We start from the raw sequence: 22,500 nt of genomic DNA on the forward strand, positions 1-22,500 counted from the left end.
CTTAAAGGACTTGTAATGGTTCAAAGTTGACAAAATGTTTTCTACACCCACTGTAATTTAAGCCGTGTTTGTCCCCCAACCAATACGGCATCAGAAACCGTGAAAAGGTCTATTGGTAGTTTGAAAGATCATCTCAGTTAGCTAACAAACTTAAGCAGTTGCAAGGAAACACGAAAAATCGCAATCTCGACCCCGAAGCTCTTCCCTTTGCGCATGACTGAGGGAGAGAAGAGATCTGGGGAACCCTGTCTTCTCAATAGTTTTCGTGAAGAACAATAAAAAGCATCTCTGATTGGTGCATTCATGTAAGTACGAGGAGTGAGCAGGCGCATGTCGAAGTAGCCAATTTTTGACTATAAGAACCCTATACGGCGCATGTTCCCCTACAAAGAATTTCCCAGAGCCTCGTGTCATGCGCAGACATAATATTGATATCTCAGTTGGTTGAGAAAGTGCAGCGCAGTAGGCCATTTCCGAGTTCCAAGTCTGCCTCTTCTTCAAAGCGAATCTTAGTGCGAAATGTTTGTGATGGTAATTAGTTCTACTTTCCATATGAATGAGAACGAAATAAAAAGTTCTCACTTAGACTCTCTTTGAAGAGGAAGCAGACATGAACTCGGAAATGGCCTGTTGAATTTGTTGGTTCTCTTCCCTGCTTGAAGAAGTTTCCCATGGATGGTCTGCTTTTTCCCTTCCCACATGAAACCAACATCTGATTTGACTTGATTTTATTACCTTTAAAGTGCATCTTAACTCAAATATTTTTTTGTTTCTAATACAAATGTCACCATTGTCGCCTGGAATTTCGCTTTTTCTGTGCCTATCAAGGCACTTAAACTTGGCTGAACTAGCAGTAATCTGGACTCACGGCATTGATGTGAGAGGCATGCCGGGTCTATTGTGGATTTAGCCTGTGTCACAGCCGCCCATTCTACGCAAACAAAAAAATCGGAGAGGAGCGTCTGTGATTTACCGTTAGTAATCGTGCTCCAGAATAATTTTGCATACATTATTAAGTGTTCTACGCTTTTGAGAATTTAGCTCCAAAGAAATATTTGCGTAGCTCATATTTCTTTGGAGCTAAATTCTCAAAATGGTGGTCAATGAGGTAGATTTCAAACGTGCATTGCAGAGCCTCTCCAATACTTTTAAGATACCTTGGCTTTATAGCATAGAAGCACTCTTTAAAGGAAAGGATGTATTTGCAAGTCTTCCAACCGATGCCGATGAGCTGTTATTTTCCTCGATATGTCCACATCTCAAATCTTCCAGGGCAACACGATAGATTGTTCTTGAGAATGGCTAGGCTGGTCCGAGCAAGGCGTTGGGATTACATTGACTGGTAAGGGATAGCGCGAGACGTTTTCGAGTGGACAATCTTTTGAATAGTGCTATATTCACCTCGTGAAGATTCGTCAGGAGCGCTTTCGTTTCTTTAGCGCTGACAACAATTCCTACAAATGTACGTCGAATCGATTTCCACTTTACACTCCATAGACAACAATTATTCCGCTCGTACTTTAAAATAATACCCTCTTTGGCCATCAAAAAGATTTGTGTTCGTATTTTTTACCGTGCGCAAAGTTCACACGAACTCATCGTAAAATCTCTCACGGTGGCTCTCTCAACAACAACAACAACAACAATATTTATTGTACCCGAGAGATTTAAATAAAGTAGGTTACAAAAACAATTAAATTTAAATACGATAGCTAAAAGGGTACCAGCACCCCGAAATAAGTTTAAAATGTCATGATCAGGCCCTGGATCAGATAAATTACATTAAATGTTAACAGCGGAGCTACTATTATATATGGAGAGTACATATACATAGGCCTTCAATTAGTATATAAAATCGTAATTGACTATCACTGTCCCAGACAACTTCAAGGGTATTTTTCATTGCGATCAGAAATTCGCCGTAAGATCCTTAGAGATAGTTGGGAACTTCATCTCCCAAGATATAAAACAGCTAAGGGCCAGTCAACATTTGAGTATGCTGCTGCAAAGGAATGGAATGATTTCCCCAAGGAACTGCGCGCCTGTAAAACGCTAGGACTTTTTAAAATTAGAACTTTTAAATTTTTAGTAGAATTAGACAAGACGCAACACATATGTAGTGTATAAGTTTTCTTTTATATTGTAATTAATCTTAACTTGCATTGACGATTGAATTTGTATTTTTAGTATGTTTCTTATGTACTGATCTCAGGTTTATACCAGCGCTTTATTTTAAAATCACTGATCGGTTTTTTTCAGTTTAAATAAAGCATTTATTATTATACACTATCGTACATAGAAACGTAACGCTAACATGCACATAAACGGGACAACTACAGTGTATAAGGTAATCTTGAAAATACAGCTAGAAATAATATGTAATTTTTTAAACATTTCACGGTGTTGATGTCGAGAAATAAAAATAAAAGCCAATCAAAACTCGTTGTTTCAATGATGTAATGATCGATGGGAAATAACCTATCAAATCATTTTCCAAGCATTCCAGGAAAAATCACGTGATATTGAACACGATTATCAACGGTAAATCACAGACGCTCCTCTCCGATCTTTTTTTTTTTTCTTTTCGGAGAGCGGGCAGCTGTACATGCACAGGTTATTCTGGATTTTACGTCACAATTGGGCCTTATTCGCACAGCGGGCATATCGGCCATAGACAACAGATTCCGTACCCCAAGCCTCAAGTTGAAATGTTTGGGAGCGAGTTTCAGTGCGGGACTCAATATGGCCGCCATGTCATTAAGGCCTTTAGCTTTAACATTATTAATGTTAGTATGTTTAACAATTATTCGCCGAAGGCGAGGTGAATCGTGTCAGTTTTTATTCACCGATATTCACCGAGCGTAAGGTGAATAATTGCTTTAGTGTAATTACATAGGTGATTATTTGATAAATATGCATTTTCTTTAAGCAATATCTGCCTCCTCTTCAAGGCGAGTCTAAGTGCGAAGTTTTTGTTATGAAAATTAGTTTTTATTCATATGTAAAGTAGAACTAATTACCATCACAAAAACTTCGCACTTAGACGAGAGAAGGCAGACATGAACTCGGAAATGGCCTATTAATTTCAGCTCGACGGCCAGTTTGAAAAAAACCGCTTGGGCGATTATCGCGTAATAATCTCAAGTGCAGCCAATCATGGGAGAGAATTTTCAATAATCACCTATGTAATTATAATAATATTACATATTCTTAAAGACTTGAATATATATATATATATGTTTGTTTTTTCCGGCAGTCGTGAATTACTTTTCCTCAGTATAACTACTTGTTCTGTTTCACATTGTCTTGTTTGCTTCACAGCTCTAAGGATTCGCCAAGGTCTCCAAACGCTAACATGTATAATAACGAGGTAAAAATTATTCTTCAGTATACTATAAATTAGTATTTGTATTCACATTAGAGAGATTCAGCATTTTTTTACGTGAAACGGTAAACTACAGGCTAGTGCTCTTCATAAAATCATGAAAATTGTCTAAGTTGTGTGTGTTTTTTTTTTTTTGAGAACTTTTTAGTTCCATGTAACTCAAAGTAGAAAAACGGAGACTAAGTTATGAACCTTGAAATACGGTTCAAAATCCATACAAACGTCTCTAATTTTGACAAAGCGTCCCCCAAAACCGCATAAACTCTATTTTTTTTTTTTTTAATCAGTTTGGTGACAACTGTAAAATCCCGTTATGTACCTACAATTTGGAAGAAGCTGCGGTGAAAATCGCTATGTTTGCCCATTTTAAAGAGTATCACGGAAATCATAAAGATTTTAAGAGTTTATATGGTTTTGGGGGACGCTGTATCAAAATTAGAGACGCCTGTATGGATTTTGAACCATGTTTCAAGGTCCATAACTTGGTCTCTGTTCACCCTAAAAGCACCATACTTGGCCAAATGACCAATCTCAACATGATCGTTCATGTGGTAGCCCCAGTTCCCGGCCAATGCACAAATAGAGAAATCAATATCTTTCATGACAATATGAATATCTTCTCCATTACATAAACAAAACAAATTTTCTGAACAATATGGAGCAGTTTTCATTAACTCGTTACATACACTTAACTCAGTACTATTCGGTGTTAGTAATTTCGAATTCGGTGTGAGTGTTTAAATGAAATTAAAGCGAATTTTTCGATAAGCATTTTGCTTTATTTACTGCGATTTTTATAATTCTGCAAACTCGCACTTTACATTTGTGAACGTCAAATTTCTAGCCTCTCGGGGAGACAGAGGAGTATCAAGATCAATTAAACTCAAAAGACATTTTGAACTCGATTTTAAACGAAGACGTCCGGTCAGATAGTGAGTCTGAAGCGCCAGTAGAGGAGTCATCAAATAATAAGGTTTTGTAAAATAAGAATGTTGTAAAATAGTCTGCATTAAATTTACATCGACATTAATTAAGATACATTATAGATTAAGCAGAATTTTGTAAATCGCGTTAATAAAGTGCATTGTTAATTTCCTATAATAAGGTATGCATTTCTGTACAAGCGTGCTCGTTCCCTAGCAACTAGCTTATCATTAAACTAGTTCAGCAAAAACGCATATTTTGGCCTGGTGTGTGCTGTATTAACGTGATCTCTTCTCTAAATTAAATATTATCGTTAATTTCTAGTTTCCGTTGAATTTACTGTTATCGTTAAGTTAGGACACTGTGTCTCTGGACTTGTGGAAGCAAACAAAATAAGGAAAATAAAAGTCATGTCCGTGGACTGGATTTGAACCTGGAGTTTCCACTCTTTAGGAGCAGCTTCTTTCCGCCTCACCACTGTGGATCAAAATATCAAAATACCACGTCTCCCATAGAATATCTATTATTTTCTTAAAAATGCTAGATTTTAAAAATACCGTAGTTGTAGTCAGGCATGATAAATAGAATTTAAAAACTTGTTGTCAGTGGCTAAAAAACTTCTGTAAAAAGGACGTTTCGGTCAAAATACTATGACCTTCTTCAGCATAAAATGGCTTACGAATACAAAATGAGTATTTTGACCGAAATGTCCTTTTTACATAAGTTTTTTAGCCACTGACAACAAATTTTTTAATTCTTTTTAAATGCTAGATTGATAAATGCTTTCAAAAGCATTGTCGCGCTGTTTTCGATCTTTGCAGGAACATAAACCACGACCAGATGGGAATGTGCAACTCATGCACACCAATATGTCGGCCTTAAACCAAGAAAATCCTGAGTGGGAATACCCTTGCGAAAAAGTGCACATCCAGAAGTACATTGGCAAAGGGGCGTTTGGCGCTGTCGCTAAGGCGGTTGTAGATGACCTTGGAATTGTCGCTGTTAAAATTCCAAAAGGTAAAACAAAATGAGGAAATATAAGGAGACAGAGATAGTCTTCTTGCACTAGGCAGTTTTTCGTGCAATTTGCTTCCTAATTTTCTTTGCGGCATAAGTTTGCACGAAAAATTGCCCAATGTAACATACCCTGCCACAGCCATACCACCCAAGGTTCTTGTTGCCGCCATCGTTGCAAAAAGTAGAAATCAATTGTACTTTGGGCGCGCAATGCGTCTCGCAACGCAGCAACAAGTTTTTCGATCATTGAGTGTCGCGGTTTGCAGCGCCAGCCAATGAAAATGCAGGATCTGCATTGATAGCATTTTTTTCTTTTCTAAACTGACGCAGTCATCCTGAGTAAACTTGTTCTATTATTATTATTATTTATTATTATTATTATTATTATTATTATTATTATTATTATTATTATTATTATTATTATTATTATTATTATCTTGTTTTCGCACATTGGACTTCCAATGGAACTTCCGTACTCCAGGAAGCTTGGTGACAACAAGTCTCCTCAAACTTCTAGGAATCCTTGCCGTGTTCAGAATAACACTTTTCTGAAGCTCGCCTATCTTGGTCTCTATACCAATATTCTCTAGTCTCTTCTTTAAATCCTTTGGAACTGTTCCAAATGCTCCGATTACAATAGGAATTACCATTGTTTTCATTTTCCATAACTTCTTCAATTCTCTTGCTAGATCCTGGTATTTCACTACCTTCTCGACTTCTTTCTCCTCAATACGGCTATCATATGGTATTGCAAAATCTATTATTTTGCAACATTTGTTTTTCTTTTCAACAACAATCATGTCCGGTCTTCTTGCCTCTATCACGTGATCAGTCTGTATCATAAAATCCCATAATATTTTACATCTCTCATTCTCTGGTACTGGCTCAGGTACATGTTCATACCACTTTTCATTTTATTATTATTATTATTATTATTATTATTATTATTATTATTATTATTATTATTATTAAATTTTAATAATGTTCTTATTTGTTAACGGTTACGTGAGCAAATACTAAAATCTGGGCACAGATTAAAACTGTAGGATAAAGTTACCTGGGGCCTGGGTTTTCAGTTCTACAAGTTTTCTCGGTGTGAACTAAACCTGATTGTATCGTTGTTGTGTTAGTCGAAGCAACAGAGTCCAACAAAGAAGATCTTTTGGCGGAGTATGAACTTCTGAAGCAGCTTCAACATCCCAATATTATACGATTAATGGGAGCTGTGACGCTGTCAGGTAAGCTTTGTTGTTGAAAGTAGTTAGATTTTAGGCGTGGTAACTCACCTTGTTTGACAAATTATGTTTGGACATTACCAGGTCTGGGCCGGTTGCTCGAATCCTGTTTACGAGCGCTAACTGTTGGTTAAGAGGTATCAAAACCTATAGGTTTCTATGGTATTTAACGCTGGTTAGCGCTAATCATTCTTCCAACAACCCGCGCTAAGAAGTCAAACCAAAGTAAAATGAATTACCATCAGAGTTCAATTAGATGAAGAGGACGATGATGTCAATGGCTATTATGGTGATAGAAATGATAATGATAAGTGATGACTAAAACTGTTTGGGCGATGTGATGACGACGACAACCACGACTATGAGGATAACGACGATTACGACGACGAAGGCGACAGCGACGATGACGAACGATCGTGACGACAACTAAGGCGACAAAGACGATTGCTATGATGACGACGAAGAATTTGACAGCGACGATGACGATGATGACGACGACCAAGACGAAAACGACGATAATGATGACAAAAAAGGTTATAATGACGATAACGATGATGACGAAAATGATCTCTAGAAAAGTAGTACCATTTACAAGTTTCCTTGTTGCTACGAGTAACGAAGATGCCTACACCGACGGGTTCATGACGACGATAATGATGACAAATGAGAAGAAGATCACGATGACGATCATGGGGGCTGATTTCAATAAGCGTCACGAAGTGTCCCCTCGCTCTTCTTCCCCACCAACTTGAACATTGCTTTCCTCTCTAAATACAGACAACGTCACAAAATGTCCCCGAAATCCTTGTCCACAAGAAAAGACAAACAGTTTATCATATCCTAAGATAACTTTATCCCCATCACTTGTCAATAGGTTTTATCACTTATCAGGCTTTAACACTTATCAATAACACTTTTTAACACTTATCAATAGGGTTTAGGGGACGTTTTGTGACTTTAATTATCAGTATTCGAGGAGCAGGCGTAGCTCAGTTGGTTAGTGCGCACCAAGCAAGAGGTCCCCGGTTCAATCTTTAGTGATTTCAACGTCTGTTTGGACTTTCCTCTGATTCGTGTAGCTGTAGAAATAAATCCCCGAAAAAAGGAGCACTGGCAGAGGGAGGGAGGGGGGTAAAAGGCGTATCGGCGATTTGCATTCATACTTGTTTCGTAAGTGAAGGAACTACTGACGTTAAATAAAGATGAATTTGTTAAAACTACACTAACAAGGATCACTCTGAAATTGTTCAAGTCACGTGTCATATGAGAATCATGTGACCCAATCAGCCTCGTTCAGACCTCCAGGAGATTGCATTGTACCCCCCACCCTCTTGTGCAGGAACAGTCTGTGAGATCTTATCTAAACTGCCTCCCGTACTCCTCTCGTGAACCAGTTCGGATCTCTGTCCAAACTTCGTACCTCGTCGATCAATATAAACGACGAAGGGAGGACTTTCCTTATTGTTGGAAATAGGTAGCAAATGAATGCTTATATTTAACAGGACACTTTGTGTTGGACGTCAAAATCTTGCGTGTGTCTAATTACATGCATTTCTGGATATTTAACAATTAGACCCGTGGCCTGCAAGGGCTACTGGTCAATAGCATATGAGGCGAAGCCCGTGGCCCTTTAGGGCGAAGGGTCCAATTGTTTAAGTATCACCCAACTAGCCGGACAGAAAAAGCAATATTAAAGTTAGCAAATGCAAGTTGAAGAAATATTTATTTAGGAAAAAAACGAAAGAAACCCTCACCATTTTCGCTACTCGAGGGCTATTACTAATAGTACTCTAATAGCGTAGCCAATTGAAATGCACGATGTGCATTAGTCCACTACTTGGGTGATACTAAGAGTATATAGTTATGTTTGATAACTACAAGCAGTTGCAAAAAGAGTTGAGACACTCACTGTTGATAACCGTACAATGCGTGTCATTCAAGTCAGCGCATCTCCAACCTCCCTTCCCCCCAAGCAAAGTTGTTTCCATTTCCACTTGGCACTCAGACTAAAGGGTATCAACATTGAAAAGGGGGAGGGGAAGGGAGGGGCGTTCAGCCTTTTCTTATGAACTAGAAGAGGGGTTTTAGGAAGAAGAGGTGGATTTTCCATTCAGCGTCTCAACATTTTTGCAATTGCTTGTAGTTCGAAAGTGACTGCCAAAACGAGTTCCTCTTGGCCAAATGGCCCTGCTATGTTAATTTGGTCCCCGCGGCACCCATGCCGCAGAGCACTACCTCAATCTTGTCCTCAGAGTCCGCTATTCTTTTGGTCAGCACCAAGAGCACGGACTCTGGCCACTTCATAGGCACGAAGTCCGCAAATCACGGACTCCCGGTTCGTGTACAAACGCTCAGAAATTTGAAACAACAGTGGTTGTCAACGGTTACAAAAATGGACCGTCACTACGACTGCGCATAAGTTGGAAGTGGGCAGAGTCCGTGTCCTTGGTGCTGACCAAAAGAAAAGCGGACTTTGGGGACGAGATTAAGTAATACCTGTTATTCACCACATACACATGTTCTTGAACATCAACTGTTTTAAACGTTCTAGATATCATTACTGGGGTTTTTTTACTTATCTTAATTATTTTGAAATTCTGCAGATCCAATCATGCTAATTTTCGAGTATAACCCATACGGTGATTTGCTCGGATTTCTGAAGAGGAGTCGAGGTCTTGATGACCAATATCTCAACGACCCTGACATTAAACCGACAAGTTCTCTTACATCAGAGCAGCTTTTGAAGTTTGCTGGGGAAATTGCTGATGGTATGGCATATTTGGAAGCGAATAAGGTATTTAGGAATTCTGTTGATTCTGTTTCAAAACAAAGAATTGCTCAATTCAATGGCAAAATTAGAGTCGTAGTACTTAATTGATAAATGTTAAAGTAAATTTTCAGAGTTTTAATGAGGAAACAAATCTCTTTACAATTACCACTTCGCTTCACAGTTTCTAGGTAGGACGGTCAAAGTCGCTGTGAATGTAAATTAAACTGTTTTATGTGTTTTAACGAAACAGAAAACGTAGATTTTCGAAAACGCAGTAGTGTGTAGGGGCCCGGAATGTATTTTATATTATTTATTGTACTAATTCGCTCTTGACGGTTCGCTTTGATCGTGTCGTCACAGCCGCCATTTTGGTGTACAAACAAAAACATTCAAAGGACTCATCGTGCAGAACTTGGTTATTTAATTGCACTTTTCCCCAATTTCAACATCAATCGTTTATGACAATGCAAGCAATTGACGTCAAAAAGTGTCCACTAAATTCTGCTCCCCAACCAAACCTAAAAATAATAGTGGGCTAGCAGTTCTCATGGCCTGCCATTGTTTGGTAATGTAAGCAGCTTCTATTGTTGTTAAGTCACTGTTTATTTCTGTTTATTGTAGAACTTCGTTGTGTGATACATGTTCAATGTGCAGTGCTCGCAGTTAGCAATAGCTAGTCGAGGCGAGCAGTGGTTACACGTGTTTCTGAACTGTTTAGTCTTTTGCTTTTGGCTAGGGTAGCTAGCCAATCACATTATACGTTACTAGAGCTGCTACATCACCTAAGAGTAATGCTAACACTAACATTACCGTTGTAAATAATTAGCAAATGCTTAGACCTAATGGGGCACTTTGTGTTGGATATCAAAATTGTATATTTGACGCATCATAACTTCAATTTTTCTGCTCTTTAGATAATTCACCGAGACTTGACAGCCAGGAATGTGCTTGTGGGAGAAGACGAAACATGTAAAATCACGAATTTTGGAATGGCAAGAGACGTGCAGCAAAGTGGTATCTATAAACGATCGAGGGTATGTGTAAGGTTTCTGGTCACCGGAAGTTGCTAGTAAGGGAAATAAACACTTCAAGCTCTGAAGTTACGAAAAAGTCGCATTTGTGTAATCCTGGGTTCATCTAAAATTTTTCCGATTAAAAATAGTTTGTTGGCTATTTTCGCGGTCTTATTTTCTGTCGTCGCCATTTTAAATTGTATGACGTCATAATGATGTCCTTGAGGCTGAAAAATATTCCATTGACCCTATCCCGGAATAAGAATACGTAGAGTGAGGATTTTAAACGGTATGTTTCGCGTTGTGAAGCAACAAGGATAATAAAGATTTGTTTAAAAGAGAATTTTAGCGGGTGTTTGACAATTTTAATACGAATCTTCGTAAAAACGAAGGATTTCTAACTTCTCTTCCATGTATTCCTATTCCCGAATACGGTCAATCGAGTGCACCCCAAATATAGGTTGAAATACACTTTTGCCAATTAATTTTGAAAACTTCAGCAGTACAAGTCAGATCTACAATGCTTGCGATAAGGTAATGTGAGGGAGAAAATCTTCAAGGTGACGTTTGAAAGAGCGTTGCCACAGATTTATCGGATCAATTAGTAACAAGTGAAATTTCATTTGCAGGGTCGGTTACCAGTAAAGTGGACAGCAATAGAGTCGTTACTTCATGGGATATGCACAACACAAAGTGATGTGTGAGTATGGCAGACAGCAACCTCTTTCTAAAGGCGAATGGAGGAAAACCAGTTCAACTGTTCAACCTCTTTACCAGAACTAGATAGAGAGATTGTGAAGTGAGCTGTGCCAACCATCGCAATCCATTGTTACGTGAATTAATTTCGTCAGCCAAAAAGAGGGTCTCGATGGGGTAGGGTGGGAAGGGGGGTAGCTTTCGCGCCTAACAGTTAAAAAATTTGCCTTTTCACGGCTCACGGATAAATCTCTTTTCCCGTCACGGTTAACTTATGGGAAAAAGGAAGAAACGTTCCTTGTGTTAGTTACTAGAAGGGTCTCAGAAGACAACTCGAATATTTTCTGGTCAGCCCTGTTCTCAGGATCTCTTATCCCTTGGAGTGAGGGACTCTGGGAGAGAGGAAAGCAAGAAGAGAGACCCTGGGAACAGAGAGCAAGGAAGTTAAAATGGTATCGAATGCTCTGACGTCTCTTAAAACTCTAAATATTCCAAAATACCACCTATCCCACTTTTCATAATTTTAAAAAATCACGCTAAATGCTCTTACTTTTTATCACGGCCAATTGTTTTTTTTTATCATTTTCACGCTTAACGGTTAACATTTTTCGATGTTTCACGGCTCACGGTTAACCCCATTGAGACCCTCCAAAAACAATTCTCTCCATGATAGTGATTGAGATCTTCTTGTGGTCGCAGAAACCCGCCACCCACCCCCCCCCCCCCCTCCCCTAAAATTAGCTATACCATTACTGTGACAAATAGATATTTTTTTTTTACCTAAATGGAGAACTCATCCTCGCACTTATCCAATGGACAATGTCTCTTAAAGACACCTGACCTCTGCGATTCCGGTGGCACTGCTCTACCAACTGAGCGATGAAGCCACTCAGTTTGGAGCAGGTCAATTTGTTGGGCTTACTGTGTTCCCGTGGAAAGACTCGATAAAATCAGAGTAATCATAATAAGGAGTAACTCTTGTATTCTGTTCTGACTCTATTTTCAGTTGGAGCTATGGTATTGTGCTTTACGAAATTTTCACTATCGGTAGGTTGATGTTATGGTAACTTCTTTGTTCTGTCTTTATGTTACCATTATGTTCTTGGATTTCGCATTTGTTTCAATTTAAAAGCATCTGTAAGTAGTTCATTTCCTTTAGGCTATTTGTCTTGGTTTAGTTGTATCAAAGGAATTGATAAAGCTCGAACGGTCGCACTTCTATGAAATGGCTCACGTTTCGGGCGTTAGCCCTTCATCACAGCGAAGTTGTCTTTGCAAAGTTTCTTAGTACTCTTTATGATGTATATTATTGGGTGTTTGGCGACACACAGTTCATCACATCCATAGAAAAGATGTGGTACCCTGTTTTGTCTTGCGTGTCATTAGCGACCTTCAGATTAGAGTACGAGGACGACAAGCAGTACAAGGTCTCAGTTATGAGTACGCGCATTTCAAAAATTTTCGGCCTTCAAACCTACTGCGCGTGCTCAGAACAGATAACTCGTAGTCGCTCTCCTACTCCAATCCGAGGTTCGCTATTCTCCTCTGAGAACGAACAACTTTTAGCAGGACTTTTTTCAAATATGAAATGCGTAGGATTTATGAGGTGAGAGTCACCTCTCAGCAGAGGTGCCGTGTCAACTCTGTCATGGCACAACAGCTTTGAGAAACATTGCAGATATGTGCAGACCAACCTGGAATTGAATATTGGGAAGGGAAGGCAAGCAAGCAGGCAGGATTTAGGAGGAAAGCGCAACCAGTATTTTAACAATTCCTTGAGTCTGAACGTCATACGAAGGTTTTGTTTTGAAGTCGTTTGTAAAAATGGTTAAGTCTGTTAACCCCAAAATGTGAAAAAAAAGTGCCAATGGATGTTTTCACATTACTTTAAAGGTGGTAAACCTTATCCAGATATTCAAGGTCATCAGATTCTTGATATGTTGAAGGATAACTACCGAATGCCTCAACCAGTACACTTGGATGATGAAATGTAAGTGACTGTTTGATCTCGATTGTTTGCATGTGTGTTTGTCCAAAAAGAGATTGGTGTTGCTCTTTTTGTGATGCATAATTTTCTTTGCCATCCTTCGGCCATTAAGGCGCAGTTACGCTTTGCAATTTTTCGTACAAATTTTCACGCAACGGAATCTACGCTTGTTAAGTCCTGCCTACACGTTGTAACATTGTTAGAAAAACACGTCTCAACAATGTTATAAGAACGCTTCTAACAAAGTTGGATACGCATATAACATAGCCTGCGTAGCTGGCGGGATTTTCGTGCGAGAGTGCTTCTGATTTGGTTGCGAAGCCGTGAAAGCGAGTGGCTCAGCCGTGAGAGGATTGGTGAAGAGTCGAGTTGAATTCCCGCCTGCCCAAATTCATGGGGTTTTTTGAATTATGCGTTCACCAGTGCACGCGAATTTCGGATTGGCTGAGAGCAGTGAAACGTCAATCAAATGTTTTGGTAATTTCCCTTGGGAGAGTTTCGAGAGACTGAACAAATCTTCTCGTCAAAACAAAATCAAAATATCGCAGAAGCATTAACTAGAGCGTTGTCGCTCTTGAATATTCGTCGGGAAATAGTGCAGTTTTGTTGAAGCCAGAGCAGGAAACGGCCCTTAACAATCTTCTTCATGGGAGAGACGTCATGGCAATTTTGCAAACAGGTTTTGGCAAGAGCATGATATATACTGCCTTCGCTCTTGCCAAAGAAGAAATCTCTTCATCGAAAACGTGTGTGATTGTCATTGCCCCGTTGAAAAGTATTATAGACGACCAGATTTCCAAAATGTTGTCGCTGAACTGCACGGCAATGGAACTTACGACGGAAGCACTGAATGCGGTTCGAGAGAGTCCACCTCAATTTCTCTATCGCTCCGCTGAGACGGTGTTAGGAAAGGCATTCCTTGCCGCTTTAAAAGAAGACAGTGCTCTACATCGAGCCGTGTCGACGATTGTGGTCGACGAATCACACACAGAATGTCAAATTCGCTACCGTTTTCCATTTTTTTCTGCACAGATTTACTATTATCGATTTCGTCTTATCATGAAACGAGCTGAACGTTTCAACGCGACCACCCGTGTTAACAATTACCACTTTAGCTTCGGTGCTTGAACTTTCAAGTAAGTCTTCCACGTTTAGATATGAGAGAAAAAGTTCGCCAGCTTCCTGAGGTGAGTCATCCGCTGTGTTCAAAGTAGAGAGTTCGTTGTGATCGCTGTCAGTGTTAACCACAGAGCTCGAAACATCTTTAAAACTTAAGGATATTTTCGCTGATGATTTTTGTCCAGTCGCTTTTTTCCCCTTATCTGGCTTGAGGACTTCTATCTGGCGATGAAATAGTTGTTGGCAAAAGCCGCTTGAATCTACCAGAATGGTCATCAACTTCCATCACAGCCGAGTTATCCTTCTCTCTTTTCAAGTTTGAGGCGATGAAGGTATTACTTGGAAGACTTACTTGAAAGTTCAAGCACCGATGAAGGTATGGAAATCAAATGCGTTCCGTATTTTCGTACCATATTTTCGTACATACTCGATCAGAGAACGTGTCGGATTTTTCAATTTCCAGTCCAATATGTGAACAGAGTTCTGCCAAAGTCAGACCTTGTATGCATCCTTCGCGCTTCGAGACCTTGAAAAGGTTTTGCGTTGAAATATACGAATTTTTTTTTTAATTCTCCGTATTTAATCTTTAGCGGACAACAACACAATCTACAATTATCATTGACGTTTGAAATAGCCCGTTGAACATTGCCAGGCTTTTTCGGCGTATCGCCCTTCGTAGCCATCGAAAAAGACGAAAGAGCATGAGGATTTGTTTTGATTTCTTGCCAAACGTGCCACACTTTTCTCGCGAAGTTTCATATTACTATCAAGCCTATGATTGGCTGGGGAAATTGAAGCCAGACAAGTTGTCACCGCGGGTGTCAAAATGATGTGAAGGGGGCGGCAGTCAAAAACCCCTCGAATCCGGGCAGGCGGTTTTTATTTTTCTCGCGGCTTCGCCGCTCGTTCTCGCGCGCTTCGCGCGCGAATTTCGCGGCTTCGCCGCTCGTGCGCCCGGCTCGACAAAAACCGCCATGCTACGCAGGCTACATATAACATTGTTGGAAACACGTCTCTTTACTCACGCAACCTAATGATGGCGTATGTTTTGTTTGTGTTTTGGAGACTGGGCCCTTAACTCTGATTGGTCTTTGCAATACAACATTGTTGAAAGGGCCGCTACACGTTTCAATATTTGTTGTATGTTGCAGGAAATATGTGATTGAAATCAAAACGTTCTTTCAACAACTTTGACAACAAACTTCCCTAGGGTCATACTCAACTGAGAATCGTTACGGTAGTAAGAAGGCAATCAGACGAAGTTAAGCATGAAAGCGTTGAGTTTACTCCACTCGAAGCAGTCAACATTCACAGTTGGCTATCAACGAATTGTGACGTTCTATAACTCGTTATGAGACGAAGACAGTGATACTGTTAACTCAAATTAATTGCAAAACTGGATTTTCTGGTTTGATCTTTCTTCAGCTATGCCCTGATGTGCGAGTGTTGGCAAAACGAACCAAATGATCGACCAACATTCGAAGCCATCAGCTCTACAATCAGGAGATTGCAGCTATGTGATAAGGTCAGAATCATTTAATTTAATGTTTAAGAAAGCAACCAACCAAATCACATCACTGTCGTAAATAAGTTTATAAAGGCTTGCGGGATTATTTCTTTTTTTTTTTTTTTTTTGTGGCTTTACGGCTGTATCCAGACCTTTCTCCTGTCCTAAAGGAGTAGTTAGCCTCTAAAGATTTCGAAAACGTCTTGATAGAAATTGAATTATTAGCAACACTAAAATAATTTATGTGTCGGGAAGAGATCACACGAAGAGAGGGACATTGCCGACTATCATCTTCAGATAGTTGATTTTAAGTTATAAGGTAGAATTCATGGTTAAAGAGGACTGGAGAAGCCTGAGTGTCGCGTAATACCACGAGAAACTGTGAAGAGATAGATTATTTTGTAACCAACGAAAATAAATACGCACAAAAAGTATTTTTACCGCTCCAATTTCGTCACCAAGAAAGATGTGAAAGTTCTAAGATTGAAATTTGAAAAAGTTGACTTTTTCTTCAAATTTAGTTGGACTGGATGGTTTCAAAAGATTGTCATTGTAAATTTAAATTGGATATCTCGTCCTGCTTAAATCCATTTGATAAATTATAAATATTAATACCCGTGAGTTTCTATCGAAGTTACTAGACCAAGGTTTGGTGTAAAGCCACTTGCGACAGAACAAATTAGAATTTAATTTATCAGTTATAATACTAGTGATAATAATGATGATGCTGATAATAATAATAATAATAATAATAATAATAATAATGATAATAATAATAATGATAATGATAAGGATGATGATGATAATGATAATAATAATGATAATAATAATAGTAATAATAATAATAATAATAGTAATAATAAATAATGTTCTTTTTTTCACACGGTAATGTTTAAAGCTGAATAGCTTGTGGGGTCGTGTACAAATGGAATCAAGTCAAATACCTATCAAATCATATTTGCTTTTGAGACGAGAGAAAACCGGATTTACCTGGAGAAAAACCTCTCGAGGCAGAGTAGAGAACCAACAAACGCAACCCACATATGTCCTCGGATCTGGGAATGGAACCCAGGCCACATTGGTGGGAGGCGAGTGCTCTCACCGCTGCGCCATCCCTGCACCCCCAGTCGGTAGATTTTGCTGTGAAACTTTATCTAAAGATAATTATCTTTGCTTTCAGGAAATCATCTACATGAATGTATACGACGACAATCTGTATAGCGATGTAGAGGATATTGATTGAATTAGTGCAACTTTGCGTTGAGGATTTCACCTTGCAGATTGTTCGTAAGCTCAAATCGAAATCTCGAATAAGTGGGACTACAGATAGCGAGACATATAGTAAAGAACTTTAGTATAATTACATAGGTGATTATTGAAAATTCTCCGCGTTGATTGCTTGCCCTTGAGGTGATTACTATGTGATAATCCCCCAACGGTTTTTCAAAATGGCCACAAGCCGTTTTATGGAGGTGACAGACGAAGACAGTATTTGTTTTGAAGAAAATGCACACTTTTCAAATAACCACCAATGTAATTATACTAAAACAATTATTCACCTCGCCTTTGGCGAATAATTGTTAAATACAGTGTACGCGCAGGACGTCAAAGCGACCCTTTTGGTATCCCAAGACAACTGAAAATGGCGGCCATTTGCCATTTTCCATACATTGAACTCTGTTCCTTCCCAATTATAATTTTTTATTTTTTTTTTTTGTTTGTTTTTTGTTCCAGTTTAAAGCACATGGCCAGTTTTCAAGTGTGTGAAAAGATCCCATGGACCCTTTTAATAGCTCTATTATTTTTGGTTCTCAGTAACGTGATCAACAGCCATGTTTCCCAACGAAAATTTAAATGTTAAGGAGGCTCGAAACGCTACAACACTGTATCACGTAACAGCAATGTTATGGTACCATATGAGACACCGATTATTTCCAAATAGCTTGTGATCATTATTGTGAAAAACACCCTATATTTTGGATTGAGTTGCTCACATCTCAAAAACGAACTCCGTGACCCCTCTTTTTTATTGCTGAAAAGTGATTAGAAGGCCACGATGAAACTTTCGGCAAAGTTCAGAGGATTCAGAGCTACCTTTAAAAAAATCATAAAATTAAGGTGGCTCTAATCCACTGGACAGAATTTTTTAAAACTTTGCAGAAAGTTTCATCATGCCCTTGTGATTACTGAAAGTTTGGAGTGTTTTCACTCACTTTATCAGTAACCTTGTTTTTCCACCGAAACAAAAGAAGCCGTTTGCATGATAATAGAGCTCAATTCCCTGAGGATCACTGGGGACACCAACGTGGCCGTCGTTCCTTTGTTTAGGGACACCAATATGGCCGCCATGACGTCACATGAAAACAATCTACACGTGAAAGCCCGAAATTCCGGTACTGCATATTATTCAGTCGCGTACAAACGCATTGCATTCTTAATTAAACAACTGAGTCTTTGACTTCGTTTTTTTCCTCAGTCCAAGTCTCTCAGGATTTTCAAGTTAGTTATGGCGAACCATTAAATACGGAAATTCTACTTGAAATAAAGAGTTTTCTTTTTTAAATCAAGGCTTAAGACTTGGGTTACTTAGTGTTTTTAAATTCAAAGGAAAAAAAGAATAGGCCATTTTTGAAATATCAAATATTCCGCTCGGATAGTGAGGCAGTGAGGACAAAATCAGTAGAAACACGCTGGAATGAATGTGAAAAATATTTACCAATCATCCACTTTCCTTTGTCTTTGTCCTCACTGCCTCATTATCAAGCTGAATTTTAATATATCGAAAAAAGCCCATTGATTTTTTGGTCATAGTAGCACTTTAATTAACTCCAATAAATGAAATGAAGAGATGTATTTATCCATGGTGATTCGGGGATATTCGGAACAAATCCGAGTGGTTGCTCCTTCGGTTTTTTCCCGAGTTTCCCCGACTCACCATCGATAAATAACTCTCTTCATGTCACATTTTGTTCGTTTGTCAATATTTTTCCTTTTCGTGCCTTTTTTTTTATTATACTGTAGTCGTCGTTATTATATATTGTTCAAAGACTCCCAAGAGATAGTCTGCTTTTCCGCCAAGTTGTACCTAGTGAATAGAATTTTATAAAGTTTCAAATTTAAATAGTATATAGAGTTGAAAACTCTTAGTTTATTATACTAAGTATTGACACCGAATGACTATTAAAGAACGATGTCACTAAACTGAATGCACATCATATTAATTAAAGTAAATCATATAAATTTATTCGTGTCTTGTTTTAATTATTTTAGCTTTTCGCTTTGCTGCCGTTGCAATATCAATCTCGACCCCAGAGCTCTTCTGCGCATGACCGCGGAATCAACAGCGTAAGCACTGGGGTCGAGAATGTTGTAATAACATGAGCTCTTGCTTTCTCGTTGTCGGCCGTCGTCGCGCAAGTTCGCTAATGTTCCAACCAGAGCCTCATTGGCTGTTGAAACAAGGGGTCTTTTGTTCCTGTGGTTGGCACATTTGAATTACAAAAGCAATGCTTGTAAACAGATATCTTCCCTTCATCACTCGTACTTGGAAATATTTATAATTAACGTCACAAAGTCTCAGTTAAACTCGGGTCCTCGAGATGGATCAAAATGAGCCATTTTTCGAAAATACCATACTACTCCTTGTTTGTTCCTACACACTTTTGCATAATTATTGTTTCCATTTTCTCTTGGGTTCTTTCCTTTCCCCCGGGAAAACCGCTCGAGTTCTCTTGCGTTCCGCAACAACAGGACCTCCAGTTACGCAGCCTATCTGAAACTGCAATGTTTGCACATTTCGCTATTGTTATGCACGCCGTAATCTTGGCACGTGCCCTCGTGCACTAAGGTTGCAGGCAAGTCATGTGTTCACGCGTTTTACTTTCGCATATTTGAACAGGATCAAAACTTCATTTCCAGCCATCGTTTTCGCACTAAAGAAGGCAAGGTAGCTTACCAATCAATTTTGAAAATGTTAATTGTGAAAAGATACCGTATTCGAAATGCCAACAGTGTAATCGAAAAACCAATGCGTTCAAAACTTCAACTGAGCGAGAAACAATACAAAAGAGCCAGCATCAGAAGTCGTTCCAACTGAGGGGAGTTAATTTCTACGCTCAAAGAAATACAAGGATACCGGTAAGTATTATAAACAAATATTATGTTGTCTAGACTTGAAGGTTTGAAAAGCATTTCTCATCATGTTCGTCATCGACTACAAAAATTGATAAATAATTATTATTAGCCAAACAATGCTATCAAAAATCTTTAGCAGGAGTACAATTAGTGTCATTTGACGAAGAATACCAAAATCGAATGTTCCTTTTCTTTTTAAAAATCTATTTGGGATGTGGAATAAAAAAATTGGGAAAGGGAGATTTTGTAAGGCAGAAACATTGCAAAGGAATGTAGGTTGTGTCGCCCCATCGCCTTGTCGCCCCAAGTTACGTCTCCCCAACCTAACCCTAGACTTAAGTTGGGACGATGTAACTTGGGGTGACAAGGCGATGGGGCGACACCCTGCAAAGATATCGATTAACAAAACGACAGTAACTCCACGCCGGTCAACTTAAAGTGCTACTACGATCAAAAATCATTTTTCGTTTTTCTTCACGTTTCGAAAGTGCTTGTGCTGAATACTCGAAATGCGAGATGTTATGCAGTCATTTCAAGAGAAAAATTATTCATTTTTACGGCAATCGTCCGTCATTACTTGGCGTGGTTCTGTCAGATATAAAGCCCTCAGAGAGCTTGATCGAAGAGAAAGCTAAGTGACGTCACTAGCCTAAAATTGCAGAGCGTGAATGCGGCTTAATTAGTATGCAGAACACGAATGAGACAATCTGAAAGCCAAAAAACTCTCGTGCTGCATACTAATTAAGCCGTGTTCACACACTTTTGTAAGCTGGCGAGTAAATGACGTCACTTTCTCCTGAAGCTTATCGATCGGAACCGCACAAAGCAAATAACGGACCGTTAAATGAAAAAAAGTGGAGTTAAAATAAATAGCCTTTCTCTTGAACTGAATTACGACAAAAAAAAATCGCCTGTTGAGCATTCAACGTAAGTACTTTCATAATGTGAAAAAAAAGCGAGAACTGATTGTTTTTCATCGTAATAGCGCTTAAACGTCTCGTGTCAACTATTTTACTTATCCCATGATACTCACGTGGCTTCATAGCTCAATTGGTTAGAGCGTCGCACTGGCATCGCGAGGTCACGGGTTCAAACCCCGTTGAAGTGCTGAATTTCTCAGGTTTCTCTGCGCAATTGCTAAAATTGCGTTCACAACTGCGAGGATCATAGCTTCACTTAATATTGCTTTTGTTTCTTTTTACGCTATCGATTAGAACTAACCCCAAAAGCCCTTTGAAACATTGCTGGCCAAGACCTACCAACACTGTTGGGTGTTTAATACATGTTGCGTCTGTTTGCACAAGCTGTTGCAGGTTGTTAGGAGTTGTTGCGCAAAAGTTTGGAACTGGTCAAACTTTTGAGCCTACAATTCCCAGCAGCATTTCTTTTGTTCCGTCATCACCGAAGCGTAGCGCAAAAATGTTGGATCCGTTTCCACAGTTCTACCAACGTTGTTGGGGCCACGCATGCGCATTACATAGAGTTTTCATGGAGATAGAAACGCAAGAACATGTTGAAAACAAGATGGCGGCCAAATTTTGTTAGTTTACAAAGTCTTATGGGTCGTATCCTTCCCATAATACACTGCAAGTCCTTTCATCATTATTGCGTCCTCTTTCACACAACTGCCAACACGATCCAACATCTGCAGCACCAATAACGCTTCGTTATGTTGATATGACAAACACGATTTGTTGAAGTTTTCCTTTATTTTTTATGTAAAACAATCTGGATGTAAACGACATCAACTTGGTTTGCAAAACTAAGCATTAATTAAAGATTGTTACTAAAAAAAGGGCTGGCGTAAAAATGACTTTTTTGAGCCTATTGTACTTCTATGTAAAACTATGTTTTTCTGTCGACTGTATTAAATTCAAGTCATTAAATTTCATTTGCCACTACAGATCTTTTTCTAACTCCTTATCTGCGCCACTTTCGTTTAATCCCGCTATGTACTTTAATCCTCTCGTAAAAGTCAATAGAGCAATTCAGAAGGGAGACAGCCGATAGAACTGCGTTAAACAGGTCATCTGTACATGTGCTCTTACAAAGGCCCATAACCAAAAGCTCACAACTCCAATAGGCCTTATTCACGATAGCCGCCATGTTGGTTTTCAAATTGTCATGCAAATTAGCCATGTGTTATGCTGGGGGGCAAACATTGGAATAAAGGCAAATTGCGGAAAATCGCCTCGTCAAAATATTGAATTAACATTGCTAAAAGTACATTTTAGAATTTAGAGTACCTTTTATAATAATTTTATATCTTTTGATTGCCTCCGACATTTTGACTTTCTACTTCGTTATCTGCTCATTTTTCACTAAATAAAAACATCGAAGTAACTTGTGTAAGCATTCTATTTTACTACTTAGACGATCAACATTCAACGAACGTGAAACGAATCATCTGTGTGGCTAGGATGTTCGTTATAACCTCTCGAATTGGTATTGTTTGCCCCCTCAGAAGTGTGTAGCTAATTTGCATGATAAAGGCAAATCCAACATAGCGGCCATCGTGAATAATGTCTATTGATCTCTTTACCTTGTACATTTTGTTTTCCCATTTCAGACCACGTGATGTTACTTTAGGAAAAAGTTTCTTTCTAATGTCTTATGCAAGTGTATATGTACGAAAACAAAAGGAAAGTTCCCTTGGGAACATCACGTGGTCTGAAATGGGAAAACAAAACGTGCAAGCGCGTCATCAGTACTT

At 38.9% G+C, this 22,500-nt stretch overlaps 3 protein-coding genes and 1 non-coding gene across 5 annotated transcripts in view; 3 read left to right on the plus strand and 1 right to left on the minus strand.

Moving 5' to 3' along the window:
• The window catches only part of LOC138030732 (limbic system-associated membrane protein-like), a 22,369-nt gene extending 17,029 nt beyond the window's left edge, over positions 1-5,340 (plus strand). The window contains exons 7-8 of the mRNA XM_068878610.1: positions 3,322-3,370; positions 5,131-5,340. Coding sequence (XP_068734711.1) covers positions 3,322-3,370; positions 5,131-5,340 — 259 coding nt within the window. The remainder of the gene's footprint in view (positions 1-3,321; positions 3,371-5,130) is intronic.
• Positions 5,341-6,460: 1,120 nt separating this feature from the next.
• On the plus strand, positions 6,461-18,897 carry LOC138028670 (tyrosine-protein kinase receptor Tie-1-like). Its single transcript, XM_068876273.1, has 8 exons — positions 6,461-6,564; positions 9,165-9,355; positions 10,246-10,365; positions 10,974-11,044; positions 12,047-12,087; positions 12,934-13,030; positions 15,572-15,671; positions 16,834-18,897. The coding sequence occupies exons 1-8, from the start codon at positions 6,543-6,545 to the stop codon at positions 16,894-16,896; spliced, it is 705 nt and encodes a 234-aa protein (XP_068732374.1). The 5' UTR covers positions 6,461-6,542; the 3' UTR covers positions 16,897-18,897.
• A 1,925-nt stretch (positions 18,898-20,822) lies between these two features.
• Trnaa-ggc (transfer RNA alanine (anticodon GGC)) lies at positions 20,823-20,896 on the plus strand. The gene has a single exon. It is a non-coding gene; the product is annotated as a tRNA-Ala (tRNA).
• Positions 20,897-21,477: 581 nt separating this feature from the next.
• The window catches only part of LOC138029218 (fibroblast growth factor receptor 1-like), a 22,714-nt gene continuing 21,691 nt past the window's right edge, over positions 21,478-22,500 (minus strand). For both annotated transcript variants that reach the window (XM_068876927.1, XM_068876926.1), the window contains exon 14: positions 21,478-22,500. This exon is cut by the window's right edge and continues 557 nt beyond it. The gene's annotated coding sequence lies outside the window, so the exon portion shown is untranslated.

This window comes from Montipora capricornis, chromosome 13, assembly GCF_036669925.1.
Source record: "Montipora capricornis isolate CH-2021 chromosome 13, ASM3666992v2, whole genome shotgun sequence".
NCBI lineage: Eukaryota > Metazoa > Cnidaria > Anthozoa > Scleractinia > Acroporidae > Montipora > Montipora capricornis.

Coding starts and splice junctions, on each gene's coding strand:
- LOC138028670 (XM_068876273.1), top strand. CDS start 6,543: ATGGGAGCTGTGACGCTGTCAG. Junction 11,045..12,046: donor TGCACAACACAAAGTGATGT/GTGAGTATGGCA, acceptor CTCTATTTTCAG/TTGGAGCTATGGTATTGTGC. Junction 12,088..12,933: donor TTACGAAATTTTCACTATCG/GTAGGTTGATGT, acceptor ATTACTTTAAAG/GTGGTAAACCTTATCCAGAT.